Genomic DNA, 22,590 nt, shown 5'->3' with positions numbered 1-22,590 from the left:
GGTTGCCCCTTAAGGTAAGATATTCCCCTAATATACTAGAGAAACATGAAAAGATTTCAAAGGTCTGTTTCAGGATGTGTCATTTCAGATTGCCTTAACAACCCACATTTCTTAAAGGTCTTTTAAAAAGGTCAGGTTTGGAATTCATGCAAATTTATTCATTTTAGCTAAAACACAAAGTATTACTTCATTAGTTGTTAGTAGCACTATTCCTGTAGTTAGATTGATCCAAATATTTATTTAGCAACAGTGCCTATGTGGTAGCGCATGTAATCACCCCATCAATGCCTTGTTCACAACTATTAGCTCTTAATTCTGCAAGTTTCTAAATGCCCTTCTCCCTCACTGAGATCCAGAATAAACTCCCTCCTGGGCAGAGAGGAACACAGGCATTTATGCAATTTTCTACCAGTTCTGTGGAGTCTCTCAAAATGTTAAGACTATCAACCCAGATTTTCATGGCAATAAGGATGTAATTTAACTTACATACACAAATGAGACCATACAAATGGAATTTATTTAACTCATACAGTACAAGGAATATTTTGCTTTACATGTGTATTTAAAATTCTTTATAAGTATTTTCATTTTAAAACCTAACATTCAGTAAGAAAGTTAGGAAGCATTTTTACTCTGTTTATTCACAGATTGTCACACAGGAATGTTTAAAACCAATTTTTTTTCTGCATAAAAGTCACAAAAAAATTATTTTCTGTAATCTCTTGTGTACATATTTGCAAAGTTTTCTAGCTGCATTTGAATAAGTGTTTTCATTTAACATTGTAAGAAATTGAAACTCAATCTTTTCTTGCTACTCAAAGTAACACAAGCTTTGCCACAGGAATGCATAAAGTATAGTTCATCTACTTTGAGCTGGTGTTCTCAAAATGTGTATGGGACATTTGCTCAGGCTAGGTTCTTATGTAATAAAAAATTTGCTCATCAGAGCATAGCAAAGTGTTCCTTTAACTGTTTGATGAGCTGCTGTGTATCAACATGGCCTGGAAATGCTTCTTCAGACTTCTGAGCCGCTGTGTAACTTCTCTGAAGATCTCCAACCTGTAAAAACACACAAACTAATTTTGAAAATCCAAGCACTGCAGTGTTTGCATCATGTATTCTTTATATTCTGTGCAGTACATTTCTGACGCTTGCAAATTTTAAGCACTGCTGGTCCAGAGAGTGAACAGTCAGTGTAAAGACATTTGGAGGCAGGATTATATCACACATCAAGGGATGAGAAAGACAGAAATGTCATTTTAATGGATGCTTTAAGACATCAACTTAACATACTCCATTTCACCCAACTTCTTGGAGAATGGTCAAGGTACACACCATGCCCAGTGCTTGAAGTATGGAGAAATAAAAAAAAAAGGTTTTGCTTTTAAACTCCATAGAAGTGCTATTGTATAAACAAGCAAAACACAACTCATCAGGACTGTGCAAAAAAACCTAGCTGTGATTTCCTGCTTCCTCACAGAGATGCACAACAGTGTTGGAGAACTAATGGTGCTCCTCTGTTGCTTTTAGAAGAAATTGTTCCCTACTTAAAGAACTTCAATTTCTTTCCTAAAAAGCCATCATTTTTGGGAAGGATTAAAAGAAAAGCATCTCAGAAAGTGGGTCCAGTAAAAAAGAACTCAAATATTTGGGAACACATCTAGTAAGAGTGATTACTTCTGAATGGAAAAGGAGGAGCTATAGACAGCCAGGAGGTCTTTTTTGCCTGTGCATCACTCAACACAGAGCTTCAGTGTGCCAAGAATTCTCTGAAGGATAAAAAGCCAAGGCCCCAACCAGAAAAGTCATGTTTTGCAAACCATGGTCTTACACTGAATTTAAGGACTGCATTACCCCACTGCACCAATACCTGGCTGATGTGGCTGGCTGTCTTCTCCCATAAGACAGCCCTGTGCAAAATCTACGTAACAAGACATTTGCAGACTAGGATTTACTCCCCAGAGAGTAAGTAAAAAATGAAATTATTAAACACCCTCTTGTGTTTCACAATGGAGAGGATACACTTATAAATTAATGGTTTATTCTCTTCTTAATATGTGTACTTCAGCATCTGTAGGAGTGGAGCTCCCCACACAACACAGAATCATAACAGAATCATGAAGGTGTAGACACAAGCAAAGGAGCAAATTTTTTCTCGTGAAGAAACAATAAAAAAATTTTACAAGTTTCTCTTATTAACAGGCATGCTGTACACTGTTAATACAGTGTCTTAGACACTCTGGATGAAATAGATTAATACAAAAAAATCAGAGGTTGTAAAGCTGAGTAACAGATTTTCCTTTTGAGATCAGTAAGATACTATCAGTAAAGGTTATTATTATTCTGAAAAAGCTTATGACTGTAAAGACTGTAGATGGAATTGTTCATCTTCCAGGCATTTGGACAATTATAAAGCAACTTCATAGCCAGTTGGCTTCATTTTTTCTCAAAAGCAAACACTGGAGTGGCTACTTTGACACACTTCTAGGTATTAAAATGAAAACATAATTTAACGTTTTCCTTGAGTTGAATGTACTCCATATTCTTTTGACGTATCTATCTCAAATTCTTAGTAATAACAATAAAAACCCACCTGGATAACCAAGGCTCAAATTTTAGATTACAAGAACAGAACGATGCATTACCTTCTCTGAGAGTATGGCAACATTGAAATGGGGCTCATACATGTGAGGTGCTAAAGATGCAGCAGTCTGCAGCAAAGCTCTTGCCTATACAGAGAAATGATAAAGTAATATAGTGACATCTGGGAGGGAGAGTAACAAGAATCTAGTGCAATATTCATAATCCTTAAAAGAAATCATCCTATGTTTACTAAGACATTACTAACAAAGCCATTTTCAAAAAGGTTAAATCAATAGTATAAGCATAAGAGAGTCAAATAACATTGAAATGAATAAAGGTTTTGGTTGAATCAGGAAAAAAATTATTGGGACATACTAAATTAAGCAATTCAATTTTAAACCCTGAGGACAATACATAAAGTAAATTAAATAAAACCCAAAGTATCTAAAAAACACCCCACTGTATTTATTCTGTTGTCTCTGACAGCTCTGTCTTAGGCATTCCTGAAACCATAAATTTTATCTGTAAATTATAGCTTTCACATTCAGACATTTAAATAAAATTAGGGGTGTTTTTCTCACTAGAAAAATAAAGGCATAAAAAGGTAAAACTAAGTATCAGAGTGTATAGCTTCATGTTGTAAATCCAATGAAGAATTAAGGTCTACTTGTGAAAGATTTTACTAAAAACAATGCAGAACTTAATGGGGGAAATTCCAAAATGTTTAAAAACAAAAGTAACTATAAACTGTGGCTAGACTGAGCTAGGAACTTACTAATACTTCCTTCATCTGAAAAATCTGAGTACATGCAACAGTACTTATGAAAGAACATTGTGAAATAAAATCCAAGATAAGTAAAATATCATCCCTGTTTTTATTCTTCTGTGCATATTTTAATTGCCAAAATGATCCAAATGTTTAATTATACATGTGATACAAGAAGAAAACTGAAAAATTTAAGATAAAAACTAAAGTAGGCAGCAAGCTAGTCTAAGGGAAAGGCACTGCAGTGATAGTTATGAGCAATCACAACTTCCACAATTGAGGGTATACTCCGCTAGGGAAATAAATGCCTAAAAAGTAACTGATTATGAAACTGAAACTAAACTCAAAGTTTATCTGTCACTGGAAACATCCAGTTCTAGGTTCATTTCAGTGTTTCCATGGTAATTGCTAGGTTATCTGAATAAAGTTACCTTCTGTCTAAGAGAATCTGCTCTTTAAAAAAGTACTTTTAATTTGTTTTAGCTCTATGCTGTATACATGAATCCATCAAATTAGATCGCTCTCATGAGGTTTAAAACAAGCCCACAGTAGTTCTGTCCAAAATTGTCCAAAAAAACAAATATTCATTTTCCCTGCATGTGTATAAAAATGGTTACATTTATTCCACCATGCATGTCAGTTATACATCTAAGCACAATACACTTAGTATACTCACATTAGGTAAGATGAACCACCAAGCTTATTGATGCAAAATTTATCAAGACCCTATTGCTTTCTGACAAAATTTTAATGCAACTGCCTTGCTAAAAAAGCCCCAATTTTCAAAAGATAATCTGATTGCTCTTTTCTGCCACCCAACAAAAGTATGTTATCTACATTTATAAACTGAATATACAGTCAAAGTTGTCTTTTAAGTGAACACTTCAAAGTCATGGGGTTTGCTTTGGTTATCAATTTAAAAAAAAAATCTCAACAACTGAAAAGTTATTGAAACCTTGCTTGTCTTTGATGACTCATTTGGATATGCCAAAGAATAAGCAGTTTATTGGGAGATGGCATGACAATACAAAGCTTACACTGAAACATGTATAATAGTCATCCATATTTTCTGCCTGTAACAGTAAGTTAGACATTCATATGATGCCTCCACCTCAGAGAGATGACGTGCTCGTTAAATACAAAATGCCTAAATGAAGGATTCTCCTTAGGCTGAGATTCAGCACTGACCTGTTCAATGTGACCTTTTCGCATTTCCAGCACAGCCAGGTTGTTGTAAGCTTCTGCATAGTCATTATTGTTGACTAATGTCAGCTTGAAACACTGGTAAGCCAGATTCAGGTCTCCTATGCCCTAAAAGAAACACTGTGTTTTCATTTGTGAAAAGATTGGAAACAACATGCATCTGTTTTGGTTTTTGGAGTATCTTTTCACCCATAAGTACTACAATGGAATGAAAATTACAATAAAAACATGCTTATCAGAAACATATGTGCTTCCCAGATCCTCTCCTTTTTTCCTTATTCTTTCTATAGATAGAATCATTTATCTCCAGCACAAACTTCCATGCTTCAAGTGATATTCACTTCATCTAATTTAACCTTTGGATGATTAAAGTGATTTCTAAAGATTATGCTATTTGCTACTGTCTGAGCAGGGTAAGGAAAACTGAGATGTCTCCAGAGAGGAAGTCATCTTGCTTCTCTGTCTACACATATTTAAGTTAAGGAGGAGTCACTTCTCATACGGAGCAGCTGACTACTACTACTCTAGTGTTAAGACTGACACTGACACTGCATCAGGTTAAACATCAAAAGTGACAAATGCTGAAAAGTGAAAGCACCTCAGTTCAAATTTCAATCTTTAAGGCAGTATAAATTACTGTGTTTATCCTAGCTGCAGTACAAGACAAACAGTTGTGGTCTTGAATCAATTTATTATCAGCAATTGAAGACAACTCATGTTAGAAAACTCATGTCAAAAACTTTATTCAGCAAACTTATTCTGGGCATGTAGCTAAAGAGAAATCCAACACAACTTATTGAAAAACATCTGAAAAAATGGGCAAAACTGTAAGACTTCAAGGGCTGGTATGTGTTGCAATTTTTTTAGAAAGATGGGAAGGTTAAAGACAGTGGGGAGTGAGCATCTTTTAGCAGGAGAAAGCCACATTCTGTAAAGAGTTTTTTCTCTTGCTGCTTCTTCCACAAATAGCGCAAATAGACATTCCATCTGTACTGGACTTTATCCTGTACACTATCAGGATTCATATTTTCAAGAAGGGAAATTACTCCTTCCTAGTTATTTTTTGACATTTTTTGTAAATTTGACTTATTCAAAAAGATGGTTAATATTTTTCATACCACAGCCACGTGTCCCAAGTTGTACCACACATCTGCTGTCTCCTCCTCATTTTCAGCCAAAAACAGTGCCCGTTCAAATGAAGATAGGGTCATATCATATTGCTGGGCATAGAAGCAACAGAGGCCCAGATTGTTAAAGAGCTGGCAGTTATAAACACCCATCTGCAGGAGCCGTCTAGATTGAAAGAAAACATTTGTTTTATTTATTTTTTAAAATTTATTTCAAGTAGGAGTTCTACTCTAAAAGAAAAAGTTCTCTTCTTCTTTCTCCCTATTCTGAGAGGGTATAAAAATCAAGTGTTTTGGTTCTAACAGTCCTTCACTTATTACTTTAACGAAGGACAGTGCAAGGTATTTTTTATTAGAATCACAACTGTGCAAAAGTCTGTGTAAATTAGTAACTTCTGTCTTCTTGACTGGGTCACATGATCTGACTTTACTGTAAGACAGAGATGTAGCAGACTTTCTCTGTTTCTAATCCCTCGACATAATCAAGCTGTAGTTTGCTGCAGTTACTTTATATAACTCTTAAGACTTCAATTTTTTGCTTGATTCCCATCCTTCAGTACTGCTCAGTAATAGTACTGCAGTAATAGTATATTTAGATGTGAATCCATATTAATCTTACACATCAAACATAACTCAGATTTTGATTCATATTGATATTGTTCAATGTGCCTTTTAAAATTGAGATGTATTATAAAAATTCTGTTTATTCATATTTATAGGAATAAACAGAAATGCTATCAGGGCCAGGAAAAAAGAGGGCTGCTATCTGCAGCATGAATGTGAGTTTCTGAACCTAAAGCATAAAAGAGCTCAAGTTCAACAGAAATGTGATGATAGTTCTCTTGTTGACTTAATCTGCTCTTAGCGAGGGAATGTCAGGCTCCTTTGTACTCTGACTGTATTGAAATAAAAATCAAGCAGCAGTGTTTAACACTATCTTTTCACTGCTTTCAGTAAAACACACAGGAAGCCCAGCCCACATTCCAAGTCAGGGACTTTGTGGTCACAACACCTGGTCCCTGGTGGAGTAAGGGCTAGAGAGGAAGTCCTTGTGCCTTCTGTATGCAATTGAAGTTGAGGGTAAGATCCACTGTTTGCAAACTGCCTCATTCTGTGAAAGAACTTTCCTTGTATATTGGCTGAATGACAATCTGTGTTGATACTTCTACATACTCCTCATCTAATGATTACAAGTTTGTAGTGATGTACTTATCACTGTATAAAAAGATACAGAAGTTGTTACGCTGATTTTATGGCAATATTTATCCAAATGCTCATTCATATTCCTATGCCAATCTCCTAATTCATTTTTTTCCTGCATTACAAAGATCAATTCTTTATATTACTTTCTCACATATTCTGTTCCCCCTCCCTCCATCTCCATAAGCACAGATACCTGTAAAACCGCAGAGCTATCTCAGGTTGGTCTGAATAGAAATGGTTACTGCCAATGCATGCAATGGCTTCCACATGAGTATTGTCTTGTTTCAAAACATCTTTATAGTACTCTGCAGCTGAGGAGATATTGTTCATTTCCTATACAATTGGACAAAAAGATCCAATTACTTCTACTGTTTATCACCTATTTTTAATGTGGAACTCATTAAAATGTTAATCTACTGAGTGCTTTATCTATGCCCTGTAGAGTACCTAACTGAGATTAATTTTACATATTCTTAAAGTTCTCTGTACCATTCAACACCACTGTCTAGCATCTTCACAAGAAACACACATATCCATGAGTTATAACTTTACCTGAAATTAACTCTATGCCACAGCTACAAAAATAAATTTATTTGGTTTTTATTTTTCAGAAAAAGAGACAGCCTGTTGTATTGAGTTTGGAAGTTGAAGGGGGACTACAGAGGTGGTTTCTGTGAGAAACTTCTAGAACTTCCTCCACATCCACCAGAGCCAATGCCAGCCAGCTCTATAATGGACCCACTGCTGACCTCAAGGCTGAGCTCACCAGAGAAGGTAGTTCAATCTCTGTGGTAACATATAATATGTTTAAAAGGTTAAAAGAAGTTATTGCACAGATGTAATTGTGACCAGGAAGAGAGGAGTGAGAATATGTGAAAGGAACAACTCTGCAGACACCAAGGTCAGTGCAGAAGGAGGGGCAGGAGGTGCTCCAGGCACTGGAGCCAAGATTCCCCTGAAGCCTGTGGTGAAGACCATGGTGAGCAGCTGTGCCCCTGAATCCTATGGAGGTCAGCAGGGGAGCAGAGATCCACCTGGAGCCTGTGGAGAAGCTCCATGCTGGAGCAGGTCACCCTGCTCTGGGCTGTGACCCTGTGGCAAACCCATTCTGGAGCAGACTCCTGGCAGGAGCTGTGGTCCCATGAGGACAAGAGCCCACACTGGATGAGGTTCACTGACAGGACCTGTGACCCTTGTGACCTGGGGGACCCATGCTGGAGCAGCACCACATGCAAGAGACATCTGCTGCTTCCTGCACAAAGTCTTGTGATACTCAGAACTGTGCAGTCTCTAGCACAGTAACACAGAACAGACTGACTTCTCCAGATAATGGCTCAACTATTTTCAGTGTTTTTTAAATCAAGTCATTAATCCCTCTGGACACAAATGAGAATATAATTGCATATGAAAATCTATTATGTGTCTTTGAAAACAGGAATCATGAATTTATCGAAACTTGTACTACCTAGGATATGACAGTTAAGAGAACTGTATTGTATATAAATACATGCTTGGAAGGGTGCTACATGGAAGATGAATTAGGGTAAACTCACTGCTGCAAATGCTAGTGCACTGTTTCTGAGGGGTACAAGGCCCTGAGAATCTTATCCTATACAAGAAAGAAAAATCAAAAGATCAAACTTGCTTCTATGTTTATATAGGAATAATTTCTACCTGTGTGCTGTAGATACAATGTGCTCCCAATGTAACTAAAGAATAAGCCTTTATATAACCTCAGCAGTGTATTTAGCAACAAAAAAAAAAAAAAAGGATTTATTGTGATTCAAGGAAATAGTAATAAAGCAGTCCCTTTGTCCCTTTAAAAATTATGCATTGTTTTTTTAAACCAAAAATGCTCTACAACTCTTTGTACTGTCAAAAGTCAGTGACTGAGAAGAAAAGCTCTGATTAAGATGTCTGATACACATATTCCACTTCTGAGTCTATATAATGAAAGCAGTCCTATGCTGCAGTGCAAATCTTTGCTAATGAAGCTATAATCCTTCACTCAAGTGTCAGTGCAAAACTAGATCCTATCAAAAATATGCTGCTCTTTAATAATTCCTTAAAGGGTTATGCAATGTTATGTATGGTTCTGCAAAATAACATCTATATTAAAAACTACTCAACAATTCAGAAAGAAAAGCCTCCAGAAATTATGCAGCTGGTTTTTTCTTGCTGAAGGACAAAAGGATTTAATATGAAAATGGATTAAAGCTCAGGGTTAGATGAGAATGAGAACAGGATAGAATGCCAAGCAGGAATATAGACACACACACAAAAAAAAAAATCATTACTTTGTTTTTAACATTTGATCTGGAATAGCACTTTACCACTTTTCAGTGCAAAAACAATCTGAAATCCACTGTTTGACATGAAAATACACAATTTTAAAATATAAAATACACGATTACCATGCTAAAGTGAAACTACTTTATAACTAATCCTACTTAATACAACATTTACTTCCTAACTAAGAAACATTCACATTCTAACTGTCCTCAGAGCATTAAGAGGATAATGGCAACACATAGTGCTAATAAAAACAACACAAACTATGTTGCTGTTTAATTTTGCTGGTTGGTGACTAGAGCAGTTTTAGTATGATGAAATACATATAAACTAGCAAGGAGAATATCTGGGCAACTTGACTTAACATGGAACTTGCTTCTGTATGCCAAGGGCAAATGGGATCTCAGTAGTGTGATTAATCATTGAAACAAATAAGCCTGCAGGGCTCCCCTGACGTTACCCTGTTACCTGTGTGGAAAGTTACCTGTTTTGCATTAGTGACACTGAAAATCAGCACAGTTGGTTTTTGATGACCTTACAGTTATATTCAACTACTGACTCTTTTTTCTTGCTCAAGCAGCTACATTTGGCCCCTATAAGGATTGCATAGTGGGTGCATACCTCGTAGATTCTGGCAATTCCACAAAGAAGAGTCACTTCTCCAGGAAATCGCTCTAACCCTTGCTTGAAAAGGTTCAAAGCTGTTACAGGCTGATCCAAGCGCAAATACACCTAAGCAAATAAAAAGTGTATAAAGATGTCAAATGTCTGACTTTTATACGTGTTCTGCTGTTTAACAAGGGACATAAATAAAAGGGATGACACCTGACACCTCCATTTGTGCAGGAAACCATTAGCTGAGACGATGAATAATACTGGGAAAATAATGGAGTGAAGAAATCTGTGTAATGAAGATAAAATAGGCTATTTAAGATAATTAAATTTACCTCATACAATCTATACATTATTAATTTGAATATTACTAGTTTTATGTTAGTTACTATCATATATAATATAGTTTTGACACTGAGGTGAAGGTATCACCTTGAATATTTTCCTGTTTAATGTATTTTCAAAAACTTGTGTTTGGGCTTGAAAGAACTGGATCTTCAGCTTGATAGTGCTGTAATATCAAAAGACTGCACTGCACAGAGCAGTGACACTTTCAAGCTTCCTTACTGCCCAACCAACCCCCCCAGTCACAAACAATAAAATCCTATGGAAAGAGGGCAGTTTTGCCTCCATGAGTTTGACTTCTGTGTTGATTATGAAAATGTGCAATGTGGAGAATAGTTGTGTGAGAACTGACACCAAATATATCCAGTATTGATAGGGACCAACACCTCAGCAGCTGAATGAGAGTACAACTCAAAGGCCCTCCTGCCATGGGGTATGGTAAACACAGCTACAGCAAAGGGAAAAAGCCTGTACACATGCTTTGGGAAATTAGATGGCTAGAATGATTTATCTATCTCCCACTAAGTGGAAAACGATTTTGTTGAAAAAATAGTATATTAATCAGTGCTAATATTTGATACTACTAAAGAAGAGAAGGAACCTGTGACTGCTATCCTGATACAACCTTTTTGTGATGAAATGTAAAACAAATATCAGTCTTAGCTGAACACCTGAGAAACCTCCAATTTCTGCTTTTGCCCTTAAACTTCACGGACTTTTAACTACCAACAATTACAAGTATACATTGGTTTTTTTCGTAATCCCATAGATATATACTGCTGTAGACATTTGCAAAGAATGCTTTCCTACAACACTCAATGACATTCTTAATTGTGAAAGAGCTAACAAATGTGTCTTCCAAGAAAGGAATAGTCATTCCAAGTTGGTCATTGGCAAAATGTTAAAATACAGACATTTTTTACACTCGTTCTCCCAATGTCACTCACATTTCCTGTATTAAGCTAAAAGACTAATGTCTTCTTGTGAAAATCTATAAAAGAGTTAGGGTTTTGGAGGGCATGGTACTTAGTAGATTAGAACTGCATTAATTACATCATTAACCGTGAATGATGCATCCAATTTAAAAAATGGACAGTGTGAAACTCCCCTAGATCTGCCCCCTTTTTATATTTTTATCTTTGTTTACGAAGTATGTTTTCTGAGCATTAATGACTTAAATCTGCTCTATTGCTTTATCTAGAGGCTGACACCAAAGATGCATTCACTACAGATGCTAAGACCACACAGCCACAGTACTCTATTACGTAATTCCCATATCCAGTGTGATAACCACACTATCCAACATCTCCATAGACAGTAGAGCTGCTCTCTAGATAAGTGGCAAAATAAATTTTTTTAAAAGTGGGGCCATTTCCATCTACTCACAGTTGCTTTTTGAAGACCTGCTCTTTAAAAGTACTACAACTATAGTAATTACGGTTTATACACTAAAAGCAGAATAGCTCCATTCTATTTTTGGTCTCTCGCTTATCTCTTGTAAAAATATCCCATTTCTAGCTCTTCTAGGTCATGAAATACTTTGTAACTTCACAGCAGGTCCATACTGCTTTAAAGATTCCTACTTTTTTATTTTTGTAAACTACATTTCAAGGGAGAGATCACTTCATGAAGATATTATTAAAAACCCAGATAGCTGTTGAAATAATGAATATAAACAAAACTAACTAGTGTTGTAGAATCAGTATATTTCCAAAGAACTTTATGCAATCTTATTATTTTTTAATGGCTGCTTAACTCAAGCCTGAATTTTTCAGTTCTGTTAAATAGAGCCATATCTTTGTAACTTATGCTATTGTCTGTCCACTGACAGTCACTAAATTATGCTGTGCAATGTTTTATACTGGAGTAAGCTGGTCTATAGAGTGGGAGGTGGAAGTTCAAATGCAGCTCCTGCCTAGTATTGATGTAGGGGGATGCAAATCTCCTGTAATGAATCACTGTTTGTTAATCCAATTACTCTGCCAATTAAATAATTCTGTGTAGTTCATGGAGCGAGTCCAGGGAAGGGCAAACAAGATGACTGGAGGGATGAAACACCTCTCCTGGGAGGAAAGCTGAGAGAGTTGAGTCACCTGGAGAACAGAAGGATGTGGGGTCACCTAATTGCAGCCATCCAGTACTTGACAGGACCCTACAAGAAAGCTGAAGAGGGACTTTTTACAGGGACATGTAGTGACAGGACAAGGGCGAATGGCTTTGACCTGAAAGATGGTATGTTTATATTACATAGTAAGAAGACATTTTTCACTATGGGGGTGGTGAGGCATTGGAACAGGTTGCCTAAAGAAACTACGGATGCCCCATCCCTGATAGTGTTCAAGGCCAGGCTGGATGGGGCTCTGAGCAACCTGGTCTAGTGGAAGACATCCTTATCCATGGGAGGGTAGGGATTGGAACTGGGTGATCTGTGGCATCCCTTCCAACCCAAACTATTTTGTGATCCTATGTATTTTGTAGAACAACTTGTGATAGAGACAGGAAAATTAATAAGCTTCAGTGAATTTCAAACACAGTACTGAAGACATGTCTCTAGACAGCAATGATGATCATTTAAATACAAAACTTAAATTGCTCAGGAAATGTAAAACACATATGAATATCTGAGTTTTCTACTAGCAATGATGACTTTTGGACAGGCCTGTGACAGCCAGCTTAAGGGGAACTGATAAAAAACAACTGGTTTCATCTCCTAGGACACAATGAAGAAAAATGCAATTTTAGTTTCTCACAGGCCATGCTTTTTTGAATGTCTTAGAAAACATTTATAATCAAATGTGTATCTTGATAAACAAGTAGTTCTGAGACTCATCTGTGCCATTTGTTCTTATGAAGCTTTTAATGCCTTTATTTTGACAGAACATTCCCCGTTTCAAGGTCTCTGATTGCTTCCTTTAAGCTCACTTTGTTTTGATTTTGCTTGTGAAACTAGGATTCTTGAGCTTTGCTCTTTGTTTACAGATTTATTGTATTTGTTTCCTAGGAGACCATATATAGCCACATTGTTCTTCATACTGGAACTCCAATAATTTTTTAGCTACATAATCCTCACTGGAATTTAGAACAAAGAATCCAGTAACATAGAACATTCTTTAAAATCTTGTTTGTGAAATCTGGAAGCTCTAAAATAATTTTGTAAACTATTGACTTCCATTGCAACTGTTAGCATGTATTGCCTCAGGCATGGAGACCACACACTTCTAAACACAACTATGTATCTGTGACTTACTTTTGCCAAGTACAAGATTGTATCAACCATGTCCTGCTGTTTAAGGGCCGATTTAAATTGTTTTTCAGCTTCACGATATAATCCCAACCTAAAGAGACAACAGATACATATTAAAGGTACTTGTTTACTGGGTTGTTGTTTGTTTGTTTGTTTGTTTATTTTTAATAAGCTTATTAAATAAACAGTCCAAACTAAACCAAACATAAACTGCCTGAAAGCACACTTTATGACCACATATTTGTGTGCACATTAACAAAAAACATGTTATTATTTAAAGATAACAAAACAAACATTCAAAAAAGACACATCCATGAAATTTGGCCCCCTCTTATACATGCAGCCTTCTGGAACAGCCGAATGGTGAATAATGATGTACTCATATTCATAGGAATTCCTCCTATTCTTTAAACAGACAGTAAAAAATGAGCAATTAATGTCTCAACTCTACCCAAACTGTTTCAGACCAGAATTTTCTCACCCATGGCAAAAATCACACATGAGCTCTACTGCGAATGAACATCATAGAAGTCTATTTAATCTCAAAGGCATTATTTTGCATAATTACAGTCAAATGTTTTGCACTAATCTATAAAAGCTACCTAACGACAAATTAAGAGGACTGGTGCAATTTTAACAACAGAAAATGGTACACTTTCTCATATGCAAATTGCCTTTTGCTTCCTTCAGCCACAGAGCACATACTTGGTGAAGAAATGCAAAACACAAACAGAACAAGACAGCTAAAATGCAGAAGCACAGCCAATGGGGACATAAAGTATTTTGGGTTCCTGGAAGTCCATGTACCTGCCTGGATGCATTAGTCTCTATAACACTATTAATAAAAATCCTGAAAATAATTAATGACTTCCATAAGAAGCTGACATGTCTCTGATGTGTGACAGAGCCAATGCCAGAGGGCTCCAAGATGGAATCATGGCTGGTCAAGACTGAGCCCACCCATGATAGTGGTACTGCCTCCATAATCAGCATAGGAATAATGTTAACATGCAGGGATAATGCATTTAAGAAGAAGGAAAAAACAGTATAATAGCAGGCAGAGAGAGGAGTAAGAATTTGTGAGAAGAGCTTTGCAGACACCAAGGTCAGTGCAGAAACAGCAGGAGGAGGTGCTCCAGAAGCTCTTCTGCACCCCTTGGTGAAGATCATGGTGAAGCAGCTGTGTCCCTGCCCTGCAGTCCATGGAGGACTAACAGGATGCAGAGATCCACCTGCAGCCTGTGAAGGAACCCATGCTGGAGCAGGTGGATGTCCAAAGGGGGCTGTGACCCTGTGGGATGCCCATGCTGGAACATACTCCTGGCAAGACCTGTGGCCTCCTGGAGAGATGAGCCCACACTGGAGAAGATCAACCAGCAGGACTTGTGACTTTGGGGAGGACTCATGCTGGAGCAAGGGAAGAGTGTGAGGAGTCTTTCCCCTGACAAGGAAGGAGCAGCAGAGACAAACTGCTGCAACCTCCATTCCCTGTCCCCCTGTGTTGCTGGGAAGGGAGGAGGTAGAGAAAACAGGGAGTGGAGTTGAGCCAGGAAGAAGGAAAGGGTAGGTAGTTTTTTCAAGAATTGCTAATGTTTCTCATTATCCAACTCTGATCTGATGCTTGTGTATGGGGTGCCAGCCTTAGGTCTCAGCATATTTTTAACTGGTACTTCTTGGACAATGTAATTCTGGCAGAAAGTGTCTAACATGAATATTTTATTCTGTATTATTTCACCAATCTGAAGCCCTCATTGACAGATTATTTCTCAAACTAATAATGTAATATTTATTTTATGTGGTCTGTTTTAACAATAGTTCTTTGCATTTATTGACTGACTTTTCAAATAACTACTTTAAAATCCATTAGGCAATCCAAAGGCAAAATTGCAACTAATTCAGTTACTCACTATGGATGCCTTTAGCCTTTATCTCAAGCACTGGTCTCCTTGTACATTTAATTGTAAGCACAGCACTCTCCAACAAAACACTTTCTGAGCTATTTCTCAGTGTTCTGCATTGCCCAACCCAATCAGCAGGTCCTGCACTCACACTCACCACAGAAGAAATGAACAATGGCTTACCTATAGTAGCATTTTCCAATTTGGACTTTCCACCACCAGTCCTTGAACTGTGCATACTCAGTGGCAAGGGCTGCCAAATCTAGAGCCTTCCAAAATAAACCCATCATCTTAAAATTAATGTTTACACAAAGAAAACACAGTAAATACTTTCGTAAAGAGAAAATGTTTTGTTGTGCAAAAGTCCAGTTAACTTGAGGTGAAGGCACTAATTTTTGCTTATTACTTTTACATTTCAGTGCATAAAATAGCTGAAAGGATTATTTGTCCCTGTGAAAATAAGCAATCCAAACAGTTTCTTCTAAAGCAAAGAGAAAATAGAACATTAATTTGATCAGACTCCTGCAGTGCCACTTCAGAATACACTGACTATTTGTTTAAGCACAAACACTTTTTCCAAGTTTCTCATCCTTTTCCAGTAGAAGTTGTTAAAACCAAGTAAAGAAAGTAAAGTAAAGAAAAAAAAAGAAGAAAATAAAATAAGTTCAGTGAGTTTGAAATACTGTAGAAATTTTAATCTCATTGCTAATATCAGGTTGCCATCACTTCTGGAAACTCTCAAGTGTGTACAATAAGAAATATTTCTTCCTTCAAAAAGCCTACAATGTAAGCAAGTATTTTATTACATGAAAAACAGAGAAATTGTCTAAGAAACAGATATCTGTTGAAGATGGTGAAGGTCTAAAATTTCTTTTGTCTGGTATACTGGAAAAGCAGATAAATTAATCAATGTTCTCTGATCAGCCACCACAGCCAGAACCTACGGCCTTTCATGTTTTAGTTATAATTTCAACACCTCTGTTAAAACAAATATATGTCTTTTCTGTACCAGAACCTACCATAGAAACAGTTGTGTTCCTTTTTTTTTTCTTTTTTTTTTTTTATTTCATTTTATCTCAGAACATCAAAGCCATGTTATGTTTGTTCTATTTTCAGGATATCATCAGAAGTAGAGTAAAAAGCTTTAGCAGAGTGTTTTTATAACAAAGAACCAACCTTTCTTGTCTACTTTTTTTGGTAAACATTTTGCAGACCATAGAAATCAGGAACAAGTTACCTATTAGGAGCAATATGTAAAAGTTCTGTGCACCAGTCACTCAGTAGCAGAGAAACTAATAATTCCAGGAAAAATTAATCTGAATATTGAAATGCTGTAAGAGCCCAATTTAGTGACATCTACGCCTACACTGGATTCCTGTTCTTTCTGCTTGCAAAATGAGTCTGCAAGAAGTCAATGGGTTTAGATCTGACATAATGAAGAAAAGTCAGTGGAGCTATGACAATTTAGACAAGTTGCTCTCTTTTGGCTTTGTGAGAATGAAAGAATGATTTGTTTTCTGTAGCAATTAAAGATAAGTAGTTGCATCAGTGATGTCCCTAAGAGAAAGAGATAGCTGTCATCATTCCCAGCCTCTGTGACAGGAGAGAGAAAAATCAGGTAAACCTACAACTCTGAATTCATTGTTTCTTCAAAATAGGTGGAATCCTTGAAGGCCTTCAATGGCAGCTCTTATCTTGGTTGCCCTTTGTTTTATAATGTCCTTGCAAATTACCCAGAAGGGCCTTTGGATGCCATAACTATAACGGGAATAAGCTTGCTTCAAGACAGAAATGGTCCCAATGCCCTTCTGGACAGATTCCTCCTTTAACGTGAAGGTATCTAAGCATTTTTGTCCCAGTACTGGAAAATCTGTGAAAGTAACTGATGTTAAAACATTGGTCACTTCTGTTTCATTTACAAATGTATAAACAACGTGGGCAACTGTCAAATACCACATCTGCTTCTAATGCAGCAGGAGCAGCCACTTTAGAGGAGCAAGGATCATACTGCAAACACCATGCTCCAAAGAGATTTCCTCAGAGCTCTCTGATGGCAAGGACTCAAGAAGGAGGACTAAGTTTCAGAAAATGATCCCTTCTGTAGCTAGCTACACATTCAGGTTTCTTTCTGGTACCCTAATTGCTTCTGATAACTATTTTATGCAAAGCTAACGATTTTGCCTGTGATTGGAAAATGGGAACTAAGACTGCTTCAGGCTTAGTAGACAGTAACATCAGCACTTTATTTGTTGGTACAGATCCTGAACTCTTCCTGGGGTTTTCTACTAGCATCAAGAAACACAGCATGACTTCATTTTGAAGTTAGCTTATGAAATTTAATCCTGTTTTTATATTTTCCAATTAATGAAAAAGGAAAGGAATAGGAAGATCCCATTTCTGATATTTTACAAGCAATTACAATAACTTCAATCAAAAAAATCCTACTAAAGTTACAAATACTTCTTATAGGTGTTTCCCTGAAAAGTCTTTGTGCATGCTAATAGTTAAAAACTTTTGCTGGTATTACAAAAAAGAATCTTTTGACATGGTGGCCCTTAAAATATTAGTAAATAGATTAAAATAGTCTTTTAAAAGTAAAACCTTTCAACCTGCTATATCAGTACCAACTAACTAGCATATTTAAAATTTAGTTTGCTGCAAACTTTGAGTTTTCGGTTGTATAGTTTGAGTACAAGTCAATGTTCAATCTGCACAATGTGTTAATTTAAAATCAATCTGTAAGAGCAGTACTGATATGCCAGTCCTGCACTCCTGTGTATTGCTGGACATTGGTGTACTCATATTAATAACTGAAAGGGAAAAACAGGATGGATTTGGAATTGGCAGGGACTGATATGTCCTTTTAAGGATTTTTGATTGTAATATGTATATTTTGATTGTAATATGTATATAAGTTCAAAATCTACACTGCTTGTCCTGAAAGTTTTAATAAACTTTAGGATATAACTCATCATCTGGACATACTGATGAGCTGAAGTTATTACTGTCTAGAGAACTTAGCATACTCAAGAATGCAGAGCCCATTTCAACAACAGACTTAACCCTGAGAAGCTTTTCTGAACAAATTTATTTTACTCTCAGTTCTCATTTTTGTGAAAATAAAAATGTTAAAAAACCCTGGTACTTGGTAAATTTTCTGTTTCTTTTTGAATAAAATGTTTTTTAAAGAATGAAAACTAATGCAGATTCTTTAAATGTATTTAGCATGATTCTGAGTTTCTTTTTTTAAGCATTAATTTCCTTAGCTAAACTGTATTATAACTAAGACTTCCAAATTATCTACCAGCTGTAACACAGTTTAAAACAGCCTCTAGGCTTGTGGCAATTAACTATTATATTGCAAAATTAAATTGGTAAATGTACAGTTGTTTGAAACAGTAATTTTATACAGAGTATTGTATGCACCTAGAAATTAGATAGATGGAAACAATAGAGAGCATCTGGTGCTTCTTTCATGTGCTGTTGAATGGCAGTAATTTTCCCAGCAACAATTATTGACTAAAGTCTTATTTGTAGACAAATCAACACCAGATAGTCTATAAAATAGCTGAGGAAATTACATTAGCAATTTAGACAATTTATTTTGGTGAGTGTAGTCTGGATTTCTATATTTTGTACATCTAACATAATTCCATTTCAAATAGATTTCTATCAGAGAGTATAAACTACAAAGTATTGAGAAGAACTAAGGAAAAATGAGAGGTTGTGACTTCTGGCCACAAGTATATATAGTGCACAACCTTTGTGCTTCCTCAGGACAAAGTGTTTTGTCATCATTACCCACCTGTGAAATATGGCAAAATACAATGTCATGGTCTACCAAAAAAAGTAGTAGCTGAACTATTTCTGGACAAGTCCTTGAAACTGCCCTGCTCTTACAGCATTTAGGCCATAAAATGGCTTTTAGAAATAGCTCAAGGAGTACAGAAAGTCAGTTATTAAGTATATGTGCTCAAAAGGAAACAAGTCAAGAACAATAATAGATAAAGAAATAGTATTTTCTTCAGACAAGTGGTTTAATTTTTCATTACATAAGACAAAAGACTTTTGAATATATTTTCAAAGTGTTGAAAAGCTCACTGCTTCTCTGTTCTTGCAGCCCCACATTTCTGATAATTGATAGATTACAGATATATTTAGTTTTAATTGGAACCAATTTCCTCACACTATTTATCCAGTTGAATGCACACTGATTAATGGCATTTCTCAAATGAAATTGCTGAGTCTTTTTTTTTTTTCTTTCTATATACTGGTTGAATATGAAACAGAAGATAAATAATAAAACTGCCTTTGTTTCTCAAATAGTAATGCAAATAAGAACAGTACAGGCTGTTCCAGTTCAGCACAGTGACAAAGGATATTGTCACTACTGCTTTGTGTTTTATTTTCAAAACTGCAGGAAGTAGTATTCTATCCACACAGAAAGCCCAAAGTATAGACTTTTCAAACTTAAGTCAATTTCCCAGGCTTTCAAGCCTGTCAAGCACTTTCATCTCATCTCAAGCAGTGTTGTGTTTTAGGAATGTCCATTATCACAAAGGAGCAGGAAATACAAAAATGTGAGAGATGTCAGTGAATGTTCTAACAAGTGATCAAGCAAGAGCCAGATAAACTTTAAAAAGTTAACATATGTGCTGTTTCTTTGATGAACTCTAAGTGACCAAATTATTTTCAGAGAGATATAAGATATTGAATTTGTGAAATGCCATTGCTAGGAGAGGTGGATAAACAGTGATGCAGCCACATTTTAGCAGACATTAAAGTGTTTTTTTTTAAGAAAAATTAACGTAGATGACGTTCAAAAGGAAGGGAGAACAGTTTGGAGAATTGAGCTATATTGCAAATGGTGAGGAAAGCACATCAGAAAAGTCAGTGAAAGCAAATGAGAGAAAGCAAACTGAACAGCTAAAAAGTATCTCTTCAGAGATACACATTACATTATAAAGACAGCTCATTCTGTGATGTGTGCATTCAATTCACAACAATAGTTTCTTCCAAAAAGATGCAATCATTAACCAAACACTGATCCCCCTTCTATTATACAGTAATGGTGGTGATTAAGCTGACACCTGTTTGCTTGTAAGTATTTATTCAAAAGGCTCAGGTGGGTAAAAAAATATAGACAGAACTCTTCCTGCAAGACAGTGATTTGGGATTCTCAGCCAGGATGTCAAAATACATGCAGTACAGTGCAGAAACATCTTCCAATTTTTTCTGGAGCTCTTGAAAAAATTACTTGCATTATATGAATCTATGTGTAGCCTACAGATCCTGCATGTTGTTAAAGTGCAGGCCCATGCAGCATCATATTGAGTGACCCTTTTATTCTTAGTGAACTGGATTTTCAGTAACAAACATCAGTTTTTAGTTACTAGTGGGCTATACCACAGGTACCGCCTTCATATTCATATTGGATATGTAAATGTTAATTTCTATTTCTCTCTGACATTTCTGACACTTGCACTTAGTGTTTCAATGATATTTTGGATTAATAGTGCATTACAATTCAATCCTCTTGAAAGAATGCTACGCAAAAAATTGACAGTGTACAACTTTAATCATTTGATGCTAGATTAAAAAGCTTCATATAGCAGTACATTTGGAAATTATTAGGAGCTATGTCAACAACAGCAAAATATTTTTGGTGTTTGTTATTGATTTACTGGAGAGTTTAACTCCAGATCTAATTGCATACCAGCTTGCAGCATTGCAGAAAGTTCAATAACTGTTTAGTCAACTATGCATTATTAGCATAAACTTCTTTCAAAAAAAACTTGAACATTTTGATTCCATTTCAACTGGGTGCACATATCTAACACAGCAATGAAATATACTGACAATTAATTCCATAAAGTGATCATTTCCCTGGGTCAACTGACAAAATACTTCTGCAACATTTATCTCTTTCTGAAAGCTTAAACAATATGTACCCAAACTTGATCTTTCCCATTCAGTGCAGTAACATAAGAAACACAGAAGAAAAATATTGGATAGGTTAAGAAGGACACTATAATTAGGAAAATATTTGAAGACTAAATGTTACAGACAATCATATGGACAATATAATTTTTCTCTTGATATCACAAAACACCTCAGCATTACAGATTTACATTTCTAGAAAAAGTGTCCAAAATCCTATTGACATTTTATTTTTATATAGTTTCACCAAATACATTTTCTTTCTACTCACCCAAATGCATAAGCAATCATCTCAGGAGTAAAAAATGTCAAGTGATGTTCAACAATACCTGTTTTGTCAGGTATTTTCACCTTCTTCTCTTAATGGACAGTCTTTTGTAACTTATACTCAAGCCTCAGGACTCTGAACTTTCTAGGTAGTTCAGCTACCACTTAGGCTCCAATAAATGTCATTAAAATTAATTCATTAGATTCAGGGACCCAGTTTTGAGGATTAGAATGTTTCTCAAATGCTTCTCAAAAAAGATACCAATCCAATACCAAATATCTTGGTATTTGCCAATTCTCCTTCCTGACTATCACCCCTCTAAGAAAGGATTTCTCCCTCTTAAATAACTGTTAATGCTTCACTTCTGTATTTGTGATGCTCTTCCTGGATCCTTAGCTTAGCAGAATACTGACAGAAATAACTGAATCATACATAATAAAATCTGAAAAGGGAACATATGAGTTACTTACATTTTTTATGTCATTTTCATGGTGAAAGATATATTCAAACAATGCCTGCCAGAAGAATATTTAAAACACTGTCATATTTGAAGAGAAAAATTTATAATATTCCTTCAGAAGAATACAGAATCTTAATTATGCTAAGCAGAAATTAATTCTTTGGGAAAACAGCCACATTCACAGATAACAAAGACTGACATTTACATTTATTTAAGACTCCAATAGACAAAAACTATAGATGTGCTATATTGTCATCACAGGAAAGCATCTTAATTCCTAATTTGTTACAAAAGATTAACAGGATTGTTTCTTATCTTTGGTGCTTAACTTTAAAACAAAAAAGACAGCTATAACTTGAAAGTGAATATATATGTGAGAATTTGAGAATATATATTTGGTACTATTTTAATGACTTTTTAACTGTAAAGTCATCCAGTGATCTAAAAAAAGCTTTTGGCAATAGTCACACAGGTGCTTATGTTGTGGCAAACCTACTTAAATTAAACACAGGTTTATTAAGAATGCAAGCTGAGCAATTTTGCCTTTGGAGAAAAAAAAATTTAAGTTCCACAAGATTCTGGGATCTGTAAAGGAAAAAAATTATTTAAAAAATGTTTGCAAATGATTTTAAATAAATGCTGATAATAC

The 22,590-nt window shown here is 35.8% G+C and overlaps 1 protein-coding gene across 2 annotated transcripts in view; it reads right to left on the bottom strand.

The window, feature by feature from the left end:
- Nucleotides 1-495: 495 nt before the first annotated feature.
- Nucleotides 496-22,590, bottom strand: part of TTC8 (tetratricopeptide repeat domain 8) — a 38,249-nt gene continuing 16,154 nt past the window's right edge. Inside the window, exons 7-15 of one of the 2 annotated variants that reach the window (XM_021540971.3) lie at nt 21,952-21,996; nt 15,457-15,542; nt 13,379-13,466; nt 9,796-9,906; nt 7,076-7,215; nt 5,671-5,845; nt 4,538-4,660; nt 2,646-2,729; nt 496-1,059 (exon numbers count right to left, since the gene is read on the bottom strand). In XM_021540971.3, coding sequence (XP_021396646.3) covers nt 943-1,059; nt 2,646-2,729; nt 4,538-4,660; nt 5,671-5,845; nt 7,076-7,215; nt 9,796-9,906; nt 13,379-13,466; nt 15,457-15,542; nt 21,952-21,996 — 969 coding nt within the window. In that variant the 3' untranslated portion in view covers nt 496-942. Of the gene's footprint in view, nt 1,060-2,645; nt 2,730-4,537; nt 4,661-5,670; nt 5,846-7,075; nt 7,216-9,795; nt 9,907-13,378; nt 13,467-15,456; nt 15,564-21,951; nt 21,997-22,590 lie in introns of both variants that reach the window. The other variant, XM_085580640.1, reaches the window with a different exon arrangement.

This window comes from Lonchura striata, chromosome 5, assembly GCF_050655825.1.
Source record: "Lonchura striata isolate lonStrDom1 chromosome 5, ASM5065582v1, whole genome shotgun sequence".
Classification (NCBI taxonomy): Eukaryota; Metazoa; Chordata; class Aves; order Passeriformes; family Estrildidae; genus Lonchura; species Lonchura striata.
The sequence above is the reverse complement of the archived record's forward strand: the minus strand, read 5'-3'. Positions and strand labels throughout refer to the sequence as shown.